This window comes from Telopea speciosissima, chromosome 8, assembly GCF_018873765.1.
Source record: "Telopea speciosissima isolate NSW1024214 ecotype Mountain lineage chromosome 8, Tspe_v1, whole genome shotgun sequence".
In the NCBI taxonomy this organism is placed as follows: Eukaryota; Viridiplantae; Streptophyta; class Magnoliopsida; order Proteales; family Proteaceae; genus Telopea; species Telopea speciosissima.
Genome location: NC_057923.1, coordinates 55,891,139 through 55,917,014, shown reverse-complemented (window position 1 = coordinate 55,917,014; position 25,876 = coordinate 55,891,139). Strand labels below are relative to the sequence as shown.

General features: G+C 38.4%; 1 protein-coding gene across 4 annotated transcripts in view; it reads right to left on the bottom strand.

Moving 5' to 3' along the window:
- Positions 1 to 611: 611 nt before the first annotated feature.
- LOC122670956 (regulatory-associated protein of TOR 1-like) overlaps positions 612 to 25,876 on the bottom strand; it is a 33,063-nt gene continuing 7,798 nt past the window's right edge. Inside the window, exons 2-23 of one of the 4 annotated variants that reach the window (XM_043868008.1) lie at positions 18,767 to 18,869; positions 17,175 to 17,257; positions 16,925 to 17,083; positions 16,718 to 16,843; positions 16,464 to 16,624; positions 13,174 to 13,328; positions 12,904 to 13,048; positions 12,702 to 12,780; positions 12,478 to 12,579; positions 11,999 to 12,082; positions 11,775 to 11,885; positions 10,995 to 11,348; positions 10,691 to 10,880; positions 9,173 to 9,793; positions 8,642 to 8,971; positions 8,422 to 8,545; positions 7,306 to 7,430; positions 7,051 to 7,196; positions 6,855 to 6,956; positions 1,918 to 2,003; positions 1,578 to 1,662; positions 612 to 1,402 (exon numbers count right to left, since the gene is read on the bottom strand). In XM_043868008.1, coding sequence (XP_043723943.1) covers positions 1,064 to 1,402; positions 1,578 to 1,662; positions 1,918 to 2,003; positions 6,855 to 6,956; positions 7,051 to 7,196; positions 7,306 to 7,430; positions 8,422 to 8,545; positions 8,642 to 8,971; positions 9,173 to 9,793; positions 10,691 to 10,880; positions 10,995 to 11,348; positions 11,775 to 11,885; positions 11,999 to 12,082; positions 12,478 to 12,579; positions 12,702 to 12,780; positions 12,904 to 13,048; positions 13,174 to 13,328; positions 16,464 to 16,624; positions 16,718 to 16,843; positions 16,925 to 17,083; positions 17,175 to 17,257; positions 18,767 to 18,869 — 3,810 coding nt within the window. In that variant the 3' untranslated portion in view covers positions 612 to 1,063. Of the gene's footprint in view, positions 1,403 to 1,577; positions 1,663 to 1,917; positions 2,004 to 6,854; positions 6,957 to 7,050; positions 7,197 to 7,289; positions 7,431 to 8,421; positions 8,546 to 8,641; positions 8,972 to 9,172; positions 9,794 to 10,690; positions 10,881 to 10,994; positions 11,349 to 11,774; positions 11,886 to 11,998; positions 12,083 to 12,477; positions 12,580 to 12,701; positions 12,781 to 12,903; positions 13,049 to 13,173; positions 13,329 to 16,463; positions 16,625 to 16,717; positions 16,844 to 16,924; positions 17,084 to 17,174; positions 17,258 to 18,766; positions 18,875 to 25,876 lie in introns of those variants that run through there. The other 3 variants (XM_043868009.1, XM_043868010.1, XM_043868011.1) reach the window with 3 other exon arrangements.

Genomic DNA, 25,876 nt, shown 5'->3' with positions numbered 1-25,876 from the left:
CTCGTTAAGGATTACAATTAATGCAACAATGAAGACATAATAGACTCCAGGAAGAGCTCTCGCTCTCCTTGAGTTTTGCATAAACTTTCCCATATAAAACTCTTCTTGATCTGCCATTCATTGACTTATTGGCCTGAAGTTTGGTCACACGGTGACTCTACCAAATTTCATGGAAAGATGGCTTTCTGAATTCCCATTAAAGCTCTCTCCTTTATCTGGCTGAGTAATCCAAGTAATGATCCAATTGAACTGAACATCTAGAACTAGGCATGTCAAGGTGTTGGAGAATAATAGAAAATATTGTTCAGACTTCAAAGCTCAAGAAACCACAACCTTTCAGATCACATTAGACCTATCCAATCCAGACTAGAATTGCATTCTATAACAGTGAGCGAGATGAGCAAATCCTTGCCTAAATAGCTCATATCAAGTCAGTATAACAAATTTACTCTCTTCATTCCTCGCCCCCCCTCCCCACTCTCCCCCCAACACACCCTTTTTTTTTTTTTTTTTTTTGATGATATAAAAAATGTGATGCCCAATTGAACCAAACAAAATACAAGATAAAGGAAAGTTGTGAGTGTACAGCCCGCATAGACCCATTTCCCGACTTCAAGTCTGTTGACACTTCATTTATAAATAAACCATTGTCAATTGTACAAATTGAACAAAGAGATAGGGCAGGGGGAAAGCACCAATAAGAAATAAAAATATGCCAAAGGGGGGGAAAAAAAAAAAAAAAAAAAAAAAGCAAGAGAAGCAAATATTTACAACTTTTACCTATATATCGGATTATTTGCAAAAGCCTCCCAGAGATGCGCAGCCTTCCTGCCCAATATGCACGACCCTCTGACATGGAGGCTAATGAATATATACCATACAATTTTCAAAGACGGGCCCGACCAGTATGTGACCGCAGGGGTAACTGAAGAGCCGAAGAGAATGAATGGCAGCCCACACAATGCAGATGCTCCAATTAAGCCACATTCAACCAAATAATGTATGTACGATGCCTGTGTCGTCCCATGTGAGAAATTTGTTGTGGTGGGGTGGGGGTGCATGTTCATCTATTTTGAGAGTTCTCATCAGCATAAATTGAGACTAGAGAATCAGCAGCACCAGCGGCAAGCAGGACCTTGTAAGGATGGAAAGTGAGACAGCTTACAGACCCAATCTTCTGGGCCATGAAGGTAGGGTAGTATCGGATGGTGCCAAGTTGTTCTCCTCCAAGGCTAAAAATTTTAATAAGCTGCTTGGCAGAGCCACTGGCAATAATGGGAGCATGGCGATGAATGGCCAAGGCTGTAAGTGAACCCCTATGAGCATCGATTGTGAGGTAGGCATCAGTGTGATTTCTGACATCTAGAAACTGAATGTCACCGGCTTGGGATGCACTGACAATCTGCATGGTGATCATATATAAAAAGTGCATGAAAACATTGTACAACCTTGCTTTAACCTAACTACAAAGGATATTTTTAAGAGAAATTATGTAAAACAAGCATGATCAATAGCATTTCAGGTAGTGAAAAAAAAAACCCAATTTCACATAGAACTAACTCCAATCCTTCATATACCTTTGCCGGATGGAATCCTGGTTGAAACCCGATCCCCACAACCCTTTCTATTCTCTGTGTGTGGGGCTGGGTTGCACAAACAAGCCTTCAAATAAAAGAGACAGACATAAGTAACATTACATAGACTGAATTCACCAAAAAGCAATAGAAAGAAGAGAGAACAAAAAAAAAACTAAAACTAAAAGTTCCAAACTAAAGCATCCTCTGCTTGGTCAATAGACCGCAAAATAGTGGAACATTCCAAGATTAAAGAGGTCCAACAACTATCAAAACAAAAAAAAACAAAAGAGGTCCAACAATCGTGCATTCTTAGGGAAACCATCTATTTGAGGAGACTTACATTTCTGGAGTACGAATGTCATATAGTCTGACAGAACCATCCACAAAACCAGCAACTAGCTGACCACCATGAACTTGAGAAGCAGACTACAAAATGGCACAAATAAGAGAGTTTGTCATAGGGTGAAATTATGGCTGCTAAAAAGAAAGAAAATATAATAAATAATAAAATTACACTGATAGAAAGAACAAGAAAAAAGGGGGTAGAAAGAAACGAGGAGAAAGGTGAACTCAACTTATTAAGGGAATAAATAATATATATTTTTGAGAATCAAAAGGGTAGAAGTCCCCATTATAGCTTAGGTAGCAAAGTATCAGCCCCATTGCTGCCACTTTAACTCCATTAAGGACTCAGGAACATGCAAAAGCCAAAAAGCTAGTTGATAATGTTTTCTGATCCTTGGCTTTGGCCAGCACTTGCCCTGAAATATTTGTTGGCTCCGTTCCTACCACCCTCCAGCATAATAGAAACCAGGTTCCACACAGTCCTTTTCCTTCCAACTGAAAGCCCCAGATGAACATTCTTAATATGGGCTCTAAAATAAGCAGGGTGCCTTTGACATACGAAAATTTTGCCAAGATGACCTTCCGCATAGTTCCATGGTGAGTACAAATTTCTACCGGTCTCTTTGCATATAAAATGATAAACCTTTATATGAACTTCAATTCTTCCTTTTTTTTTATTGGTAAAGAGTAAGTCATTCTTTGAATACAAAGGTCAGTCATAGGTGCAAGGCATGTTGTGAAGTCTAATGTATTTTCCTGTTTCTATTGCTTCCAACGGTTGTGAAAATTAAATTTGTCTTCCAAGTCATTCTTTCTTGAAGGGGAAAAAACTATTTATAAGATAGCTAAAGTAAGGGAAAGGAAGAGAAGAGATCTCGACCATGTTAGATGTATTAAAAGTGAAGATGGTAAAATACTAATAAGGGACGAGGACAGTAAGAAGAGATGGTGGCTATTTATGCAGCCTACTAAATGAAAACTTCAAGTAATAGTGTTCTAGAAGACTGCATTCCCATTAAGATACCACATGTCGTTGATACATACGAAGAATAGTGTCTGAAGTAAGAGAAGCTTTAAGGAGGTTGAAAGTAGGCAAGGCACAAGGCCCGGATGAGATCCCAATAGAAGTGTGGAAGAACTTAAGTATATGTGGTCTATCTCGACTAACCAAGCTGTTTAATAAGATTATGAGCACAAAGAAAATGCCTGATGAATGGAGGAGAAGAATCGTTGATTTATCAAAATAAAGGTTATATTTGAAGCTGCAATAACTATAGAGGCATAAAACTAAAGTGTCATATTATGAAATTAAGGGAGAGAGTTATTGGAACCTACTTGAGACAAGAAACACCTATAACGGATAACCAATTTGATTTTATGCTAGAAAGATCCAAGACGGAAGCTATTTATCTAATTAGGAGGCTTAAGAAAAGATTTAGAGATTGCAAGAAGGATCTCTATATGGCCTTTATTAACCTAGAAAAAACTTATGACAGAGTTCCTAGAAAGTTAATCTGGCAAGTACTAGAGAAGAGAAGTGTTTCAAGTAAATATGTACCCATAATTAAAGATATGCCTGATAGTGTAGTGATAAATGTAAGAACTGTGGACGGCCAAGGTGGTGAATTTCCAATTACAACTAGGTTACATCAAGGATCACCTTTAAGCCCTTATTTGTTTGTATTTATCATGGATGACTTAATTAGAGACATTCAAGATGAGGTTCCTTGGTGTATGCTTTTTGCTTATAATATTGTTTTGGTGGATGAGACAAAAGCAGGGATCAACGCCAAGTTGAAATTGTGGAGATCAACCTTGGAACCAAAAGGTTTTAAGTAGAATGCAGACGGAGTATATGGTATCATTGGTGTGTAAGTTTGATTACACTAGGACGAATAACGAGGTGGTGAAAATTGATGAGAGGGAGATTCTACCAAGTTATTATTTTAGGTATCTGGGCTCAATCATAAATAAAGGTTATATAGAGGATGATGTTTCACAGAAAATTAAAATAAGATGGCTGAAGTGGAGAGGTGCATTCGAAGCGTTGTGTGATCCACGTATTCCTTTAAAACTTAAAGGAAAATTTATAGGACAATTATACGACCGGCTATGATGCATGGAGCGGAATGTTGAGCAATTAAGAAGCATCATATAGATAATAAACTCAGTGTAGAGGAGATGAGACTGTTAAGATGGATGAGTGGCAAAACTATGAAGGATAAAGTAAGGAATGATTATATTAGAGCTGGTTTGGGAGTAGCTCTGATACATGATAAGCTACGAGAAAGTCATTTGAGGTGGCATGTCCATGTTCAACGGAGGCCTTTGGATGCTCCAGTATGGAGGTGGCATGTCCATGTTCAACAGAGGCCTTTGGATGCTCCAGTACGGAGGAGTGATTTGATTCAAATTGAAAGAACTAAAAGAGCCAGGGGCAGACCTAAAATGACCTTAGGAGAAGTGATGAGGAAAGACATGCAGAGCTTAGGCCTTGTATCAAGTATGACCTCGAATAGAGCTGATTGGAGGGCATGGATCCATGTAGCCAACCCCATTTAGTAGGGATAAGGCTGAGTTATTGTTGTAATAAATTAGTTTTGATGAGAAACAATTTATTAGATTGAAGTACAACTAGTCGCACACTAGAAGTACAAGCCCCTAGGGACCTGAGCCATGAACCACCCAAAATAAGAAAGGTCAAGAAGAGAGAATATTGGTTAAAGCATCCCTACAATGGAAAAGAATGACCTGAACATGATCAAGGTCTGACCAAACCCTTTCAGACATCAAATCTACAATGGCATCGTGTATCCTGGGCTTCCACAGAATAAAAGTGACCACCTAAGCTGCTGAATGTCTGATATGTCTATTGATGAGAGTGAACCTCCATTACACATCATCATCTGAAGTTGTGCTATAGCTGAAGATAAATAATGTTGCACCATAAGGTTAGAGTACAATATCTAGGAGGAACCTCCAAATAGTGGAGGGCCTATTAGTGAACGACTGAACGGAAGAAATTTGAGATGCAATGTAAGAGTTACAGGGGAGAGAGGGAATCACAAAACCACACACTCACTCTGAGCAACCCAAGCACTTTGTATTTCAAATCTGTCTCCTGTATTGGGTACATGCAAGTATATAAAGAGGAAATAAAGACTCCTAACTAGACTCTAAAACTGAAACTAACTTGCAACCAAACTCTTATCTCCCTATCTCCAATTCCTACGTAACAAAACATATAAACAAAAGACAAAAAGACTAACTAAACTACTACCAACCCTTATTAGACCAAAAAACCAGATTGGGCATGTCTGTCGAGTTTGGATAAGGACCAAGGAGCCATCCATGTTGGGGAGATCTTTAGCGAGAAGAAACTACATTTCTTTGTTGTCGTGTTTGCAAGAGTAGGTATTCGTATACCCACAATGTTGTGCCTTCTTACCAAACAACCACGGTTGATCAAGAATATGGCACACTTTCAGAGGGAGGCCGTCACATTGTACTGTATCCATATATCCACAAATAGAGTATGTGAACAAACACCTATCAGTAATCTTGAGATTAGTGTTGTTCACGCCATGCAACTTTGTAAGGATTTGGATGTGAATGTGGCTTTGTCTGCAATTCTAGGTTACAAACAGCGTCTTCAGAGATGACATTTATTGATCACGATGCTGCATAATTGATTAGTGCACTTCACGCGGATTTGAAACATACTGTTGTAGCACCAATATTCATTCTTAGAAACCTTGTGAGTGGTCAAAATAGGACGAAGAACATAACAAGGGTGTCACTCCTCATCAATATCATTGCCATTGACTTCATTCGGCCCATGCTCTGCCACCAAATTAACTGTCTCAAAAGTTAGTTGTTTTCCTGGTACATAAGGTATAGAAGGATTCTTATCTATATAAGCTACCAAACGGTTGGGACACTAAGCACTAATATGTCTGGACCCTTTGCACATAAAAAACTGAATGACAGCCTTTGTTATCACAGGAAGGCTGTCAAAACCACGTCAAGGTGGAGAACATGGCCGGTTAGTTCGTGAAGATGCCATAGATGAACCACTAACCTGTGGTTTCCTGAATGACTTTTCCTAGGAAGAAGACTGTTCCTGACTAGAACTACCATCCCTTGGAAGAGTATATGTAAAAGTCGTCCGAGTGTATGGCTACTTCAGGCTTCCTTCTACCTGATATGCCACCTATACATCATCCTCCATTGCAGTCAGTCAACTGAATGGTAAGGAAGCCATGGACCTAAAACTCGCGGGATCTTGTTTTTTCCCAGAATTGAGACGAGATGGAATACGAAACAAAAAATTACCCCAATTCGCTCGAATACAGACACCTATCTATGCAAACCATGGTATACAGACACTTATTTATGCCAGAAACCAGGACAGACAATCATTTACGCCTAATATCATTTAAGTAAATGAATATTTCATTTTCTTAAGATATTATTCATAAATAAGCAAATACCCCCCCCCCAATTTGAATCCAATAAAAATAGTTAAAAAATCAAATCCCAAAAGGAAAAAAAGCCAACCCCCAGTTCAAGAACAAAAACTGGATTTTCAACTTTCTAAGGGGTTTTTCTCAAATCAAAAAAATCCATAAATCTTAATATGGTAAAACATTGCTAAAAATCAAAAGTGCGGTAAAATATTCATTTGTATTGAACTTTTGATGTCCAAAAAAATATTTTCATTCAGAGCGATTTTGACAGCATTCGTGCACACCAAATTGCCTAAAACAAAATCTACAGTCCAAAAAGGAAAATAACTTAAAAGCACACAGAGAAAACATATGGGTAAACACAGCAAAGGATTGAAGAAAGCGAATGTAGATATCAACTGCAACTCTTCAAAGGGACAAAATACTCAAAAGCACACAAAGAAAACAAAGAAACAAAGCTCACCAATGCTGAGACACTGCTTTCCGATGATGTTGGAATAGAATTGACAAGCTGCTCTTTATCCAAATCCCATAGCATGATGGATGATATCTCTCCAGAAGCATACTGGTTGCAACAGAGTGTATGTTGAAGAAAAATTAACAGGAAATACTAAAAAAAATATCATAAATCAGTCAACATTCTTGAACTGAATATGTACCAAATATCCAGACTGCTGCTGCCAATCCACAACAGCATTCACACTCCGTACACCAGGTCTATGACCTTGAATTGAAGAGAATGCAGTTACAAGCTTTTGTTTACTCCTCAAAGAATAATCTTTCCAAATACGGATATTTCCATCACCTATAATTAAAAATACACCATTCAATTTAATATGGAATACACCATCCTCCAGGAGTGGCTAACTATAACCACTGTTTTCCTTATCAAACATACCAGCAATGAATCTTACATGAAGCAACAAGAAGCAAGGTGTCATCTAGCTCATTCACAAGGCAAAGTTTAGAAATTCCTTTGTCAGGGAAATCATGGTTATCAAAACTGTTGAGAAGAGTAGTTTCCTCATAGTTCCATATCCTGAAGGAAAAAGACAAAATTTAAGAAACTGCTAACAACAAGGCTATATCTCAATTTATTAAGAACCCTAAGCCAAAACACAGGCTACATTCAGATAAATGGAACTGGAGATACAGAGGACCTCCAAATCCCAGAATTAGAAATTGGCCCATATCCAATTGTGTGGATTGAAGATTTGTTGTTTGGATTCAATTCAGCAAATCCACAAAACTAGATTAGCTATCCCATTTCCATCTTTAGATAACAAAAAAATTCTGTAGATTTTACCACAAGGATTTCCATCATTTTTTTTTCTCAAATTTTAATTAGAAATACCGTCTCATTTAGTACATTTACGTTTTTATACACATTAAATTGGGAAAGGGTTTTGCCTGACATGCAGGGAGAAGGTGCTCCTGCTGCATGGCCCAATTTCTGTTGCTCATTCCCGTTATTCCATAGGTGGGCAATCCCCTGAATAGACCGCATTCAAATCCCAGCAGCCTATCTTGAGGGTCTCACCATATGGGGTTTTCCTGTTATGTTCTGTTCAGTCCCTTCCCTGTTCATCAAAAAAGTCCTGACAGTTTTCAAAACAATTCTTCACATGTAACAGAATTGACTGAAATTAACTCAAGGATTGATTGGACTACATCACACTACCATACAAAGTCTATTAACTCTGACTCAGGCACACAAAGCAACACTCACAACCCCTGCCTGCTGCCAAGAGCGGTGCTATGTCAATCAACAAATTTGGGGCCAACCAATCCCACCAAACACTGCCAGGTGGCATAAAAGAGGCCCAGAGAGAGAATGGCCTCACCTGTCACACAGTTGGAACTCAACTCCCTATCAAACTTAATATGTTTATCTAATTAAAGTTTTAACTTCTAATTCATATAATTAATACTTAAATTAATAAACTTTAATATTTTTCGTAAATGAAATTTTTATTTGTTGACTATATTTTTTTATTAACTTGAAGTTTCAATAAAATAGGATTCCATACCTGATCCTTTCATTCTCATCAGCAGCAACTACAACAGGAGAAAAAGGCTGCAGCAAAGCTGTTCTTGTACCTGTCTCAAACTTGGTATCCCAAGAAGCAATTTGATTGCTCAGCTTGCTAACAGCTGCAAAAAGGAGATAAGGAACCATATAAGTACATTTCCAAAAGCAGAAAATAATAATAAAGAAATTGGGAGAAATGTGTGTAAAGAAGCTCTTACAAGAATGCTGGCATTTAGTTATGCGATCCAGTGCAATTTTTTCCCTTTCCTCTCTTCTGGACAATATCTCTTCATTATCATCAGCTGCTGTAAGGAGTGGCCTTGAGAAATGACCACAACTCCAATTGTAGATCGTTGATTGAGGAAGCAAACTGCGCTCTGAAGTCCCAGGAGTACCACTAGAACCTAAAAGTGGATCAGCTAACCCCGAGTCTGGGGAGTTCAGCAGGTGTGGCCTGAACTCTAGTGAACAAACTCTCCTCATTCCTGGCAAGTAATTTTGTCGAGGGGGACTAACAGGAGGAGTTCTAAATGTCAGTGGTAAATGACCTGTCAGAAAGTACAACAGAAGAAAATTCATGACTTGTAGAGAAAATGTAAAACATAGCAAGCAAAGCTAAAACTTAATGAACATCAGTCCGAAAACCATAATTAGCTGACAAAGTTAATGGATTCAATGGCACTTGCAAAAATTATCAGTACTAATTGAAGAGACAAGAATAACACTGAATAGCACCATTCAAAAGTTACCTCCATTCATGTCAAACCACGATGATGACCGTGCCAGTCCAGCAAGGTTAGGGGTTGGAGTTGAAGTTGCATCACCCTGCCGAAAACTGCCACCACCGAACCGTAACGACCTAGTAACAACTTGTTCGATACCAATAATGGCAAGTATTTGCCGGCCAAGGCTTGCAACTCGAGGAGATGGATCTTTGGCCAGAGAACACATTGCCAAAACACATTGAGAATAAATTCCACCGTCAAGGGGTCTAGGTCTTGAATAGTTAATGACCCCATTACTAGAGCTCTCATTTACTAATATTCCAGAATCAGAGTGCTGAGATGAATCATCCGACAATGGAGACCCATGCATTATCCCAGAAGTAGAAAGAGGACTACTGGTAGACACCCTTCCATCTCGACCCCCGGATATGCTGTCACTGCCCATTCTCATTACAGGACCAATTTGGGTAGGAATAGTACTTCCATGCTGCATATATTGGCTTGAGTTAGTATATCCACCACTGGGACTTCTCATAGAAGCCAAAGATGGTAAGGAACTCAACAGAGAGTTAGATTGCGGCTTCCAGTATGCAGCAGCAATTGATTTCAGGTGCTTATTGTGGCCAAAGGCAAAGCGTGCAAGAGCTGTCAAAACATAAGACCAACTCATTGTCAGTTGACGATTAATGTTAACTGCAGGAAGCAAAATAGACATCCCAAAACCAGAATAACCCCCTCTCCCCCCCCCCCCCCCCAAAAAAAAAAAAGCCAAGAGAAAAACACAAACATTGACCACAGGGTGTACATGTCAAATTATGCATACGACTGAATATGTCCATACACTGACAAACAAATTACAAAGTTTAATAAATATTTTCTAGGGCCACAAAGATAGTACACTTGTTTAGCAGCAAGACTAAAGGGACAGAAACACAGTGTACATATACAACGAGAGGCCTTCCACTGTAGAGATTTCAGATAAAAGCATAAACGCCCTCATAAAGCATAATACTTGTGACGAAATTACAGCATACTGCAGTTAAGTGTGATTCTTACTGTAAATATGCTTTTGAACAGATATTTATAATTTTATGTACCACTCCAACATTAAGGACCCAAAAATTTCAGTCAACTAGAAGTTATATAGACACCAAGCCGTAGCATAAAGGCATATTCTACCCCCATTATTTAACAGAAACTACAAATATTTTTCACTTAATATAAAATCATACAGGCAGACTGACATATTATTCATCACTCCTTGTCTTCTTTTTTTTATATCCTAAGCTGCTTCTTCATGCTGCCGCCGGATTTTGCACAACTGCAACTGTGGCTCAAGTATGATCATCATCTTTCTAATGTTGTTGAAACTATTAGCTACTGGAGCTCTTCCAGAAAATAACAAACTTCTTGTTTAGGACAGAGAGGAAGAACAGCAGATAAATAGATGCTTATATTATTAAGCTAATAAAAGCACCAGCAAACCATGAGGTTCCTACCATGTAAAAAAGATTGTCTGATTCTGGAGGCCTGATCACATACCTACAGCAACCTCTGCCCGAACCAGTGGGCTTCCATCTGAAACTACATTTAGAAGACTTTTAATAATATTTATCTCAGCTTTAAGCTTTTCATCATCATCACATTCCTCATCACCTCCAACCCCATCCCTGGGTGAATCAGATCCAACATCAAGAAGGGTACCCAGCGCAAAAACAGCAGAAGCTCGAACCTGAAACATGTTATCTTATAATTGATCATCACCCAACAAACACAGGGTAAAGAGAAACGAAGTATCAGAAGGAAGACCAGATTGAAGTTGTGGAAAGTAAAGAAGAAAGGAAACCTCAGGTTGGGGCTCTGACAATAACGGTATACATATTATTGGTGCATCTGCCTGCAAACCTATTATCTGTGCCTCCAGTAAATCCTCCCACAGCTTTCCTAGACAGAGACAAAGCCACTGAAGAAGCAATGGCTCAGTTTGTGCTTCATGAGGAGCAGCAAGTTGAAGATGTTTCAAGCACACATGTGTCAGATCGGCTTTGATACAGGCTTCCTGTCCACGTCTATGGCTATCAACAATGACAGCTAAAACAAATGCAGCCATTGCACGTTGTTCTGGATATGCATCCAGGCTATCAAGAAACCTTATAAAGTATATATGACCGCCATCCTTTACTAAATCAACCTGACATGACTACAGAATAGGGCACAAAACACGGAATGTTAGTTATCACTATAAATTTAAGGAGAAAAAAGAGAGTGCAAATTACATTGTGCGTGTGTGTGCAGAAGACCTGGAAGAACAAAAAGAGAGGTTTTGAACTGATCATCATCCCATCTAGAAAAGGTTACTTTTCTTTTTTCTCTTATTTCTATAATCAATTACTGATTTTTGCAACCAAAAAAAAATGGTCAGACACGTGTTGAAACTTGAAGTATTTCACATGCTCCCACACTGCAAACTATATGCCCTTAAATTTTAAAAAGAATAAAACCACTTCCTATGTTAATATAAAGAGTTGGAGCCACAAGATATTAGCAACTAGTTACCCACCCCCCACCCCCTCCAAGGTATACATCAAAGGAAAGAAGCAGGGGTAAAATACATATAAGGAGATACCTTATCAAGAGCAAGGATCTTTGTCCATATGAAAACAAGAATTTGCCTCAATTCAATTGCTGTTGTTTGCAGTAGCTTGAGTACATACGGGAATATTCCAACTGAAAGGGCCTACAGGAAGAAGCAGCAGGCATACATCAGATCATTAAGATATGATAACTTTATAAATCAAATTGCATATTCAGTGCAAAGTGAACAGTAACAACAAAATAATCATCAAGTACCAGATCAACAGCCCAAGGTCCCATGTCGAGGAATCTTCCAAGAAGTACAAGTGCCCGAAATCGGTGGCATTGACTAAGCAAAACCTAAATGAAAACAACTTACAACTTAGGCAGAAAATATATTCAAGAAAAAGTGAAAAGAACAAAAGGGAATAAATGAAAAACCAGAAGACCTAACCAATTCAAAAATGAATCAAGATCGTATAATAGAAAACAACATTGAACAGAAAAGGTTTAAAAAGCATGAACCTGACTCCAAGAAATTAAAGTATTGATGTTGTGAAGGTTTTCTCTTTTCAAACATAATTTATAAACTATGAATTCCCATGGGTTATCAAAACTAAAAATTTCTGTTGGGGTTTCATGAGATCCAACCATGAATCAGTGGGATTACCACAAGGAACTGTGGAAATACAAGCAGTGAAGCTTCTTTATCATCACACCTTCAAGAGCATCTGTAAAATTGGCAAGCACCTTACCTGAAGAACAATTGGCAACTGCTCTGGTGGTTTTTTCTGCTCAGATCCATGGTCAAGCCACACCTCGAAAGCTGTCAGCTGCTCCGTGAAAAAAGGACTTGGCTGAACATCATCAACCAGAAACACACAAATATTAAGCATTTTCAAGTGGCAATGGGAACATGTCACAGGAAAAACAAAATGCTGTCACTTTTTTTTCCTTCAGCGCTCTTAGGAATGGATACCTGAAATTCTGCATTAGGTTCCTCAACCAATGACTGAAGCTGAGAAAGGCAAATTTCGGCAGCCATGTCCCAGGCATCCCTGCAGAGAACATAAAAAAAATAAAGAGTGACCACATGAAAAGAAAAAATAATGTAAGTCATAACATCATAAAAGAAAAAATAACAGGGATCACAGCCCATGAGAGCATCATCAGATGTGTACCACATATGATGCTGATGAGTTGGAGGTAACATTGGATATGAAATTGGAGAACAGTTTGCAGACCGCATAATCCGCTCCGCAAGTAAAAAGTTCCGGAACAGACTAGCAACTAGCAGGTCTTGCCTGAACAACCTTTGAAAAAGATCTGCAGGAAAACCAAGATCAAAGTAGACCAAATTGTCTCCTAAATAGAAGATAAGGAAAGGAGCAAACTCCACAGTTTTAAGTAGATGACTGCATAGGCCCATCAAAGTATTAGCAGTAGATTACCATGCGGGAGGACATTCCAAGCAATTGTGTCAGTCACTGCTGTAAAAATCCAGTTCAGTTCCCCAAGAAGAGTTTTCCGGTCAGTTTGGCGGCCAGGAATTCTGTCTATGAGAGAGTGGTCAAGAGTATCACGCAGTAACGAACGTGAGCAGAACCTGAGAGACACATGGAAGTGCATCAGACAAGAGTAGGACAGCAGTAAATGCCACCAGCTAACAAAAAAATACAATTACAGGACAGCACAAAACGTGAATTTCCATACTGCCAGCAATACCCACAACTCTAGCAGCTATGATGCAGTAGCACTAACGTGGCTGAACCAACACTACCAGATTTGGCAACCCAAACCTAGGCTAACCAGACTTACACCGGGTTTTTGGTCCAAAGGGGACTGGTAGTGATTTACTTGTTTATTTAGTTATTGTGTTTTTGTTTCGGGTTAGCTACGTAAGAGATAAGTTGGTAGTTTCCTTGTTTGAGTTTGGAGTTTGAATAGGAGTCTTCCTTTTCTTTTTATTTATATGTAAGCTACCCAACAATGGAGACTAGTAATTGATTGAAAAGAGACTTGGATTTGTGTTACCGTACTGGTGTGGTGCGACTGCTGGTCGTATGGCATTTCTTTCGCTCCCGCTGTCGTTAAATTCCTTCTAAGGTGCGGTCGTATCGTCTCCCTACTTACTCTTATTCTGATCCTTACTCCCCTTCATTATTTCTCTTTTTCATTCCTTTTTTTGTTTGTTCTTTACTGTCCTACCCTATCCTGTTCCGGGTAATAGCAGCCAACAAGAGTTGGGTCGATCTCCCTCCCCTCCCCTCCCCTCCCCTCTGTTCATCTTCATATTTTGGTCATAGATAGTCTATCCATAATCGACCCTAGCCCTAGAGTTTCAGTCCCTAATACCTTCCTGTTGTGAGCATCGAATTGAAATAGGGACCTGTTTCACATGCTACAACCAGGATCTATTTCCAGGGAACACCCCTCCCATCATCCTTATTCCTCTTCCATCCTTAATTATTTTTAATGCCTAATCTACCTGATGCAGAATTCCAGCAAGATGAGAAGATGGGCCCGTTGTTTTGGGTTTTGGTTTAGTTTATTGGGTCCAACTAAACCTATGGCCTAAGTTTTTGTTTAAGTTAGGCTTAAGTTGACAGTCCAATGGTTTATATGCACCATGCGCTTAATATTTTCGGGATTACTATCGCAATGGAGCAAATCTTACAAGTCAAAATATCATGGATTTTAGTCATATACAGGATTAAGTAATGAGTTTCTATTTTTGTGTTTATTGTTTGTTTTGGAAGATTTGGAGGAGATTTCCATGGAGGATATTCTAGAAGATTGAATGAAGATTTGCATGGCCACATGTGAATTGTCTGGAAAGGATTTATCTAGAAGATTACTTGAATATTCTGTTAGATCTACTATTACTTTAGTTATTACTTTTTGTAATGGGTCTTAGTTGTTAGTCAATTCCTATTTGGTAGTTACTATTTTCTGTTCTTTCTTTGTGTTTTAGCAACTAAATCTTCTTTCTAGAATTTTTTCCCCCCTAGAGTTGCTATTTCGTAAGCTACTTAGTAGCCAAGACTTACTATTCTTATAGTTGTCGGTTGATTATTATAACTAAAGGGGAGACACGCTGCCCATAATTTTGAGTGATTGAGAAACTTGGCTTTTGCCTCTCTTTAAGTCAGTCATGATACTGTTGCTTGGACTGTGGTGATGCAGCTCCAGCCTTATTGTGGTGAAGCAATAGGTTGAGTATGACGGTGATTCCATTCCCGCAGGCCAGGTGGTGAAGCCTTGGTCATATCCTTTTTTGTTTCTTCTTTCATATGTAAAAGAAATTAATAAAGAAGAGTAGAAAAATATTTCCGTTTTTAATTATGTTTGGCCCTATATACGATCATGTTGCGATTGATCTCCCATTGGCTCTTCCCTGATTCGAGACCAATTCTGCATTACTAACCTTATCCTTTAAATACACTTTTGTGTCCTAACTCCTAGTTATCTACCAAACTACCCCTTTAAGATTCTGTTCATGGTTGTCAAGGTGACTAGGCGATCCAAGACATTGGAGGGGTGCTTAGGAAGAAGGCACCTGCGCCTAGGCACCCTAGGCGTCAATTAATGACTATATACAATATAGCAATAATTTTATATAATTATATTAGGGACTGTCTAAATGGCACCTCTATAGGTGTATTTAGAACACGACACCTCACTTAATTGCCCATTGTCTTATTCCCAAAAGTTCTTCAAGTTAGGGGTATAAAAAGGTTTTCAAAAATAATTTGAAAGTGAAATATCATCAAGTCATTATTAAAAACCGCCATTATCTTGCACATTTTTTCGAGTATACGAGTGAAATTACAATAATTACTCTTATTGGATGAGAAAGAAGTGTGTTAAACTAAAAGGGAAAAACTAAGGTTACAAAATATTTGACAGTTTAAGGGGTGTCAATAAGAAAATCGCATTATGTTTATATACAACATAGAAGCCATATCAATGCAATATGATATAGTTATGCAAAGTGGCTTAATATGAGAAAACCAACATAAATAAACAAAGCATAGTATATAATATAAGCATATTAATCAAAAAAACAAAACAATAAACATAAATCAAGGTAAACTCATGAAGTGTCAACAACGCGTGTTGTCGCCTTGGACCCAAGAAAGAGCCTGGTTGCTTAGGCGATGCCTAGGTGACACCTCGACAACTATGATTCTGTTTATTTACTAAATTTCCATTCCCCTTTGTAGACTTGAGACACCATTTTATTATACCTTTCGACTATTATTCCCTTGGGCAGGCCCATAAGCGATCCGAATCAGGGATTTCAAATCCCAGATTGCATCAAGCTACCAGAAAAAAAACTGAAGAACAGTTTTGGACTTCTTTATCCATTATTTATAGGCTATTATGGTTTAAAACTAAGAGGGCAGACCTCGGTGCAACAGTAAGGTAGCTCCATTGTGACCAAGTGGTTGCGGGTTCCAGTCGGGAAACAGCCTACCCGTGAAGCGGGGTAAGGCTGCATACATTATGACCCTCCCCAGACCCCACAGTGGCGGGAGCCTCTTGCACTGGGTACGTCCTTTTTATGGGTTTAAAACGACTCCAAACGTTGTATGTACAAATTCTCATTAATAAATCGTTTATCAATCATCAACAAGAATCTGTCCGTGTGTGTAAGTGGGCATGCACAAGAGGGAGAGAGGAAGCAAACAAATAGAACTAATCAGACTGAGAGCAACAGAGTTGGAAAAGAAGTTACCATCTTAGTGCCATCTTGATTGGTGTCGTCAGGCAAGATGTGAACACATCAGCAGGAAATTCATCACTCTGAGGAAGAGTCTCATGTGCTTCGCAAGCCGCAAGAAGAATGCAGTCCTTCAAGGAAGATCCAGAGGAACCAGAAGAATTCCAATCTTGGCGCTAACCAAAGAGAATAAATAATATCAGAAGAGAGATCATGTCTATGCAAATAAAGACCTCTCTGGCAAGTGAACGAGATATAATGTTGCTAACCTCTATAAAGGCATTGACAATATTTCCTGCAGCAGAGCAGTCGAAAACATATATTGATGGTGTCTCCAGCCAGGAATCCAGGTCATTGACTGGCAGAGGAATGTACTGCGTATAACTCTGACCCAACTAACATATTAAAACCCAAGAACCACACTTTATAAATTGTTCAAAAAGACGAACCACGCAGAGAAAATGTTAGCTACCAACCTTATTGAAGACCCAAATTTCACCGTTTGTGGTTGGTTTGGGGACACCATGGCCATTATAGTGAAAGAGCACTCTCTCAGACTTGGCATATTTGCGACAGGCATTGCAGAGCTTCTTCACTTCCTCCACAGTAGGATCAAGCTGAAGCTTATAGCGAGCCTGCTCCAATCCCAAAGGTTTGGAGTTTACAATTTTATATAGTGCATTGATCAATTAAAACCTCACGTGATACAAAGCATAATGCTCTTACCCTGGGTTGCCATCTTTCATACTGAGAATGCAATGTTTTACCAATTGTTTCAAGTGCCTTCGGAGCTGCCATAGAAAAAGGATCTACCAACCAAGGAAAGAAATAAGTTGAGAAATATACGACAGCCATTTTAAAAAAAAATAAAAAACACACCCCACTATAATAATCCATCAAGTCTACTTAAGCATATGAAAATAAAGAAAATTTCTCCAGTTCATCCATTTCCACCCCCATCTATCCAACATAATTACATAAGCCTATGTAATTTGATGCAGTCTTCACGAATTCTAAGAAAGCATTACAACATTTAGAAAACTACAAATGAAAGCGCTAACGCGCATCCAAGAATCAACGGATGAGCCCCTATTCGAGTAAAGTATTAATAGCATAGCATAAAATGCGCTCCTCATCATTAATATGTTTGCTCACAGTAATCAATTCCAAAACCAAATAGCCACCTGACACAACACTATGACATTCAAACAGTTCAAACTGACATGGTGAACTGCCACACTGAAGAGGGGACAAAAATGATCTGATACTGATAGCATTGAACTGCACATGCTGTTACCAGAAACTGCCATTACATTCTCAATAAGATCATGCTTTAGTTGTCTAAGGGTTGAAAAAGATAAAAAAGCGAAAAAGTGTGGCTTAACTAACTGAAGCTTTGACCACCAAAGAAGTGGATCAAAAATTCAGTCAATTATTTTGCTATTTCTGAGTGCAGAGCACTTAAGCTTTTATTCATCATGAACAAAAACAATTCCTTGAATATATGACTCAATAGTAGAAATTCAGCAGATTAATTCTAGAAGCTGCATGCTTCTCCCAGTAGTTAGAAGAGGTTGTATTTATCTTCCTCATCTCTTCAGTAGAATGCAGTACACACATTGTCAACATTCATTTCTAAGTCAACAAGACATTTGATTTTCTGACCATAACAAGGACAGACAAAAGTACCAACTGGTGCAGTCAAAGCATGGACTAATCATTTTACCACCTTGTCCAACTTTGGTACTAGTCGGCATCAGCAACTCGATCACCTACAGTCAACTACTCATTGATTCCATCAGGTCTGCCTCTTATGCCACTATGTTAGTGTTTTCTTCCTTCTGTTCCTAAACTCTTTTCCCTTTTTTTTGGGTGGGGGGATGGTTAGACAGATATGACCCAATATCACTTGCTTTTGGGTGATTAAAACAAACATTACTTATTATTTATGTTCTCTTGATTTCCTATTATTTTGGCAGTCACAACTTTAAGACATTAACTATTGTGCTCTTTCTGTTTTAGTAATGGTCGATGTCTAAGAGTATTATGCTTCATTGCACATATGTTGTCTTTCTAGAAATAATCACATTTGTCACGAATCATCAACTAGTCGTTGACTAGTCAATGCTTCACCTTGGAAGGCCCAAATGGCTTTGAAATTTGAATCAACTTGCAGCTTTGACAACTTCAGTATACTCTTGCAAACAAAATAAAAATGGACAACATTATAGCAGATCATATAATGTAAGTAAAACCCTTTTCCGTATAGAAAACCACCTTGCACAAACTAATAGAGACGGGATAAAATGAGAGTTTACCTATCCAGCACTCCATCCTGGCACACGGAGAGATTTTAATTACATCTGGTGGATCAACACTAATGTGTAAACACAAAACAAGTGCCACACACCCAGTCTTCATCTGCACTAGAAAATCAAGAGTCAAAACTAACATGGACATCAAAATGCAGTAACAAAAGAATTCAAAAATAGCACTAGGCTGTGAGAAGAATGAAATATCAAAAGCAATAAATAAGAACACCAAAACAAACTATAGCAGTTAAGGTGAAAGAGCAAATAACCAAGCCACCTATGTAAAATCAATATGAAAACAGTCGGACAATTACAAATAAACATGATTAATGATGAGCAGAACACTTGAGCATACTTTGCAAATGATGCAGTTGGCGTTTCTTCGGAATTCTGGTCCATGTGTGCACATAGGGTACTTTCTGGGGTTGAAGCTTATGCCACTAGATAGGGTTTAATAAGTAGGATATGGAATCAAAACAAATTATTATAGGTAAAGCAGGTCAAAAGTTGGTTCAACCAAAGTTGTTTTTTATGTAGCGGTGGCAGTATCATAATTACATATAGCTGGGTTCATGAGCCTTGAGCTTAATTAGTTTTTCAGAGAAAACACTACACTATTTTGATGCAGTAGCACTTGGTTAGACAGATACGACCGAATTTGTAAACTTGCTTTTCAGTTCCATAGGGGTAGTTAGGGTATTTCATTTTATTCGGTGACATAGATGATCATATTTTATAGAGAATTTAAATAAGATGGATGAAGTGGAGGTGCGACCGGAAAACTGTGTGATCGACGTAGTCCTTTAAAGCTTAAAGGAAAGTTCTATAGGACTGTTGTTCGACCGGCCATGATGTATGGGACGGAATTTTGGGCAGTTAAGAAGTGTCATATAGAGAAGCTGTGTGTTGCAGATATGAGAATGTTAAGATGGATGTGCGGCAAAACCAAAAAGAATAAAGTAAGAAACCAAAGTATTAGAGCTGAGTTGGGAGTCGCTCCAATCAATGACAAGCTTCGAGAACGTCGTTTGAGGTGGTATGGCCATGTTCAACGGAGGCCTGAGGAGGCCCCAGTACAGAGGAGTGATCTGTTCCTGATTGAAGGAGCTAAAAGAGTTAGGGGCAGGCCTAAAACGACCATAGGAGAAGTTGTGAGGAATGACATGCGTAGTCTGGGTCTTGTACCAAGTATGACCTCGGATAGAGCCTGTTGGAGGGTAAAGATCCATGTTGCCGACCCCATATAGCTGAGATTCTCCTAACTTCCTGGGCTGGGACTCTTTCCTCTTACTTTCATTTTTTTTTCCGCACTTCTCATCTCTTATGTTTTCATTGCTTGCTTTTCTCGTACTTTGCTTTGCCAAGATCCATGTAGCCAACCTCATTTAGATGGGATAATGCTTAGTTTTTTGTTGTTGTTGTTGTTGTTGTATTTCTGTAAATTGATAATTATTATTTAGCAGTCGATTGGATTAGTTTTTTGAGTTGAAGTGATGGATTCAGAATTAGTAATCTAGCTGTAGCTTCAAATCAACACAGTAAATCACCATCAAATCAACAGATCATCCACCCAATAGTAGCATTAACATACATCAGATTCAAAGTAATCCAATGGACAGAACTGAAGTTACAAGCTAACCCCCAAAATAGTAATTAAAGGAGAGCATAGTATGACCCAAGGCCACCACTGATGGACCTCAAATTTCTGTCGAGGGTAGGGGATAAGGATGCCTTGAACTCTTCAAAAATTTAGCCATAGTTTATGGCTAGATTACCAGTAATGAATATGGATCTAATGCAAAAGTTGATCTCAAACCAGGGAGAAACCAGTGAGAGATCGATTGCAGCCAGGATCAACACAATAAGGATCTATTAATGGTGTGCAACAGCAGCAAATCTCAACCTGGTTGGAAGGAAGGGTGCTAACATTAGGATCTTCAAAACAGCAGCAGAGACTAAGAAACTGATGCAGCCGCAGGTGTGAGAAGTGGTCTTCTTTGCCTCTGAACAGAAACAGCAAATTCAGTTGATGTTTAGGATGCTTTCTAGGTCGACACAGATGTAGAAGCAGCACTTTGTTGCAGTCACACAACAGCAGGAACAGTAAGGAATCAAGTAAGAGAAGGGGGAGGGGAATGGCTCTCTCAGTCTGGGTCTCTCACCCACAGCTATCCCAGCTGTTGAACAGGAGTTTTACTCCCATAATCGAGTGCAAGAATGCCTCAAAATTTCATTCCTTAATTCTCTGTCGATCAATTACAATAGCTGCCTTTTTATAAACTGAGGCTAGGCTACAAAAATAGAAAGTAAAACTTAGCAACTGTTTCGAAAATAGAAACTAATGAAAATAGTAACTAATGGAAATAGAAACTGAACAAAATTAGAAACTCCTAAAGGCTTTATAACTCAGCCTTCTAAACATGCAAAGATAACCAAATTAGAAACTACCTAAGGCTCTCTTTGGCATGGTTTATATTTATATTTATGACCTATTTATGAATAGTCAATTATGATAATAGGTTATTGGTTATAAACAATAATGGTTTGGTTACTACTAGACATAATAGATTTTACAATGAAAAATAGGTTTGGTATGCTTAATTGAATAATATATATGTATTATATTATTCATAATATATATATATATAACAAAAGCCTTCCTTTATATTATATATATATATAATTGCATGGTCTCTACACCAGTGTCTGGGCCAATGGGAGAGCGTACCTTGGTATCCACCCAAGGGCAAGGGTGTCATTTCATGGTGCCCTGTGAGAGGGCATAGGGGGCACAACCAAGCAGGGATCTTTTTCCCTCAATTTTATTATATATAATATTATATAATAATATAATATTATATTTTATATTATATATAATATGATATATGTTACAAGAGAGGCTGGGGAGTGGGGTGGGGATTGGGAGAGAGAGAGAGGCACAAAAGAGAGGCTTTGTTCTAATTTTCGTTAATTTTACCATTTTACCCCCACTTAAACAGCAATTCTGCACATGTTCATTAATGGTACCCGCATAAACAAATATTAATAGTTTATGGTGATAAATCATAAACAACTCTCTAGCTGTTTATGAATTTATACTTATATTGTTTTATTTTAATGAGAAATAGGGGTCATAAATCACACCAAACACATCTATTTATGTTTATGTGTCAAATAAACATAAATTTAAACTATACCAAAGAGAGCCTAAGACTCTATTGCAATAAAATATTCATTCTAAATTTGAAAATAGAAACTAAGCAAATTAGAAGTATGAAAAGAATCTCAACAATCCTCCTTTAAGCCAGCTGTCAAGCTGGGCCCGCAACACTATTCACGTGAACAGTACCACGTGAACAGTAATTCGCGGTACTGTTTACATGCGCAGTAACTTGTGGTACTGTTCATGTCTCCTGAAGTTTATTTTGCTATTTTCTTCTTCATGCTTTGATCTACATCAGAATCAAGATTAGAAATTCAAACTCAGATTTGGCAACTTACTGACAGATTTCTAGGTCATTGGGTGGGCTTGAAATCACTGTCAAATGGAGGCAGGAATATGATCAACAGAATACCAAAGGAAGGCCTTTCAATCGATGGACAAATGAGAAGATCAAGTAGTCTGAAGTTCTTTGTCAGAAACCCTTCAACTCAAGTGCCGCAGGATGTGAACAGCCTTCTAACAGCAGCTTCCTAGGAGTTCTCGATGGATCAACATAGTGGATCAACAGCAACTCAGATGACACTCAAGGTTGCCTCAGTAGTAATGTAAGGCTGGATCAAGAAGGACCTAGCCCCAGGCAGGATCTTCTTGTACAAAGTTTAATGCTGGTTTTGTATGAACTTGTAGCAGATCACACAATGAAATCAATTGAAAAAGAACCCAAGAAGAAATAGAAAACAGAGAAGAAGGATAGGATTGGATCGAGTATCCCACTCTCTCCCAGGTCTCTCACCCACTCACAGGTACAGGGCATCTCACCCTTCCCCACTGAATTTCACAGCATAGCATGGTTTCAAAACCAAAATTCATTTGTTTTTTAATTCGTTGGCCGCTGAAATCTAGCAGCTTTCTCTTATTTATAACCTTTACTCGATTAAAGCAATTGAATACTTCCTAGCGTGGAAAGGAATCCCCTTACAAGCTAGACATTATCCTAATTGGAAACTAATTACAAATCAAATCCAATCTATTTAGTTAATTCAAATAAAAAGAGTCCTAAGAATAAAAACTAGTAACTACATAAAAAAAAAAATCTAATTAAAAAAAGAAACAATCTTAAAGCTACCAAGTCCCCCATGCAAGGACTAGATAAGAAATACAATTAAAAGCCTATATTATAGGAAACCAACAAATCACTAAGCAGCTGGGCCCCACCAGAAAATCTCTCACGCAATATGGCTTCTTGGCAGCATCTTCCTCTAACGCAAAAGCTGGCATGGGTCCCACAAAAATCTAAAAATAAATCTCCCAAATATGCTTGAATAATGGGGGATGAACCGAAACAGGTTATTGTTGGTTTCTCTAACCGCCATTGATCTACATCAATTCCCCTCCTCTTAGAAAAAACTAGACCTTGAGTTTTGAACATTCAAAAACTTCCTTGGTGTGATGAAAATCAAGCTGCAGTCCATAGTAAAATTCTGATAGTTCACTGCTGACCATGTTTGGCTCTGATACTAAATAATGTAGACCAATCACAAGTGATAACAATTCCACACGAGGATCGCAGACTTCATGTCCAGCAACAGCAAATACTTTGATTGGTTCTCAGATTTGCCAGAAATTTCAGAACAACAAAATAAAAAAAAATAAAAAAATAAATCAAAGAAAGGAAGAAGATAGGGTATTCTCTCTTAGACTCGGGTCTCTCACCCCTGGCCACAGCCTCTCACCGTCTTTTGGTCTCTCATCAATGGCATCTCCCATACTCTCTCTCAGAGCAAATCACAAAGCTATGTGTTCTTTTTTCTCAATCTCATTACTCAAATTTGTATACGAGGCTGTAACCCCTTACAAACTTATATAGACAACTCAAACATTAAAAAGGAAAGGCCTAACCCAATCCTTAATTAATAAGGTAACATAAACTAACTAGGAAACTAAAATAATGAAAGAAATTGACTCAAACAGGACTCTCACTAAACTAATGAAATAAATCCCATTTTCCTACTTTCTATCATATTTTAGGGCTATTAAAGTGACCCATTACAAAAAAAACCCATGGGATCAAAGGCCCAACACAAGGCTTATTTTCAATTTAATAAGCCCTTTATATGACTTATCTGCATCAAGCAAGGATCTAGGGTTCTCTTTGCACAGCTGGTTTAAATCAGTGATAACCACAGGTGTATGCTACCTGGTTGGGTTTCCTCCTCACTTTAAGAGGGGGACCCAACACAACCACATCAGTGAGGCAGTGAGAATCATACTCTTTCACTTATTTGAATGTCTCCTATAAGGAGACGTTATCCACATGGAATACCGTCACAAGCACTCTCTGTGGCGGTGCAACTCCCAAACCTTCATTATTTTCACTTGTATATAAAAGGAATGAGTGTGATAGGCTAGGGATGAAGTATGATCTATTTGCAATTCCAAATTTGTGAGGCGAACTTTTATTAGGGAGTGATCTCTTTTCAAATCTGGATTTTTTCATAGGTAAATAGGACAAAAAAGGAAGAAAAGGTGCTCTCTCTAGAGGGTTGTGGCGTGACAACGTACTGTTTGTCAAGGGAAGAAGGGAAGGTTCTACGGCTTTCCCGTATTTATCACAACGGGTTTTGAAGTGAGAGTACTATAATCTTGTTAATCCATTTTTGTTTGCTGAGTTGCTTTATAATCCAAGAGGGGATTTTTCTCTTGATGTCTATCAACATCTAGCATTGTCTAGAGAGAGGATCTTTTAACCCCATTATTATTATAGTGGAAGTTTTATTTGGACAAGGTCCCGTGGTTTTCCCCCTTTTGCTTTCGAAGGGTATTTTATGCAGTTGTTTCATGGGCTGGGCTAATTCCGTTAGGGGACCCATATGAAGACGGACCGAGTCCAATTAAGTTTTGGGTTTAGTAGGATATTTTTGTTTTATTAGTTGGGTTTATCTGAAACTGGGTCGATTAGAAGTTTGAGTGATTAGTAATTTATTGCTATTGATAGAGTTTTAGATAAGATTTTATTTCAGTTATCAGTCTTAGTTAGGAGTCTTTATTTATTTCTTTAAATACAAGGTTGTAACCTGCAGTTTCAGATTTGAATGAATGTATTTTTGAGTTGTTTTGCTACCAGATTGGTACAAACAATGGTTGTGTGACCATCTCTTCCTACCCCCCCCCTTTGTGCGATCTCCCCTTCTCTCTCTTCTTCTTTTCCTTCTCTCCTTTTCCCCTGCAATTTCTTTTATCTCGTTTCTTCCCTATTCTGTTCTTGCGGTAACAGCAGCCTGGAAAGACAGTTTTGGTCTCCCTGTTCTTTCCTTCCTTCTCAGATCTAGTTTGTTTGTTCCTCATAATAGAGAGAATCAAACCCCCGAAAATCAGGCCCTAGAGATCCTCCAACCTTGAGAATCAGACCTGCAATGGTGCACACCTAAAAGGACTACAAGCCAAGATCGAAAACTGGTAGAGTAGGGTTTTGAACTAAGCTTGGTTTGATTAGGCTAGGGTTGCTTAGGGTGATTGACTGCTGGTTCTAATGGAAGATAAATAAAAAGCCACGGCTAGAGGGTTATGGATAGGGTTTTAAGGGCAAAAAAAGGTTGCAAATGGAAGAAGGGTGCAGGGACTGATTAAAGGATAGCTTGAAGAACTTACTTGAAGATTGTCTGTTGTAATTGATAGTCTAAGACTGAAATAGTAGAAGGATAAATAATTCAGACAACTAGAGTCTCACTAGTGTCCCACCATAGGAGTCCCACCTAGGCCACTTGATAAACTCACAAGCATGACTAAGTCTTTGTTTGAAGAATTCTAGAACGCTACAGAAGCCTTCCACGAGTTCTATTTATAGGGGAGGAAAAGCTCCCAAAAACCTCTTAGTTACATGCATGATATTAAATGGACTGTTGCCTGTTGGTCTTCCCAACTTTAGTGGAGCTCCCACTATATGGAAAACATTC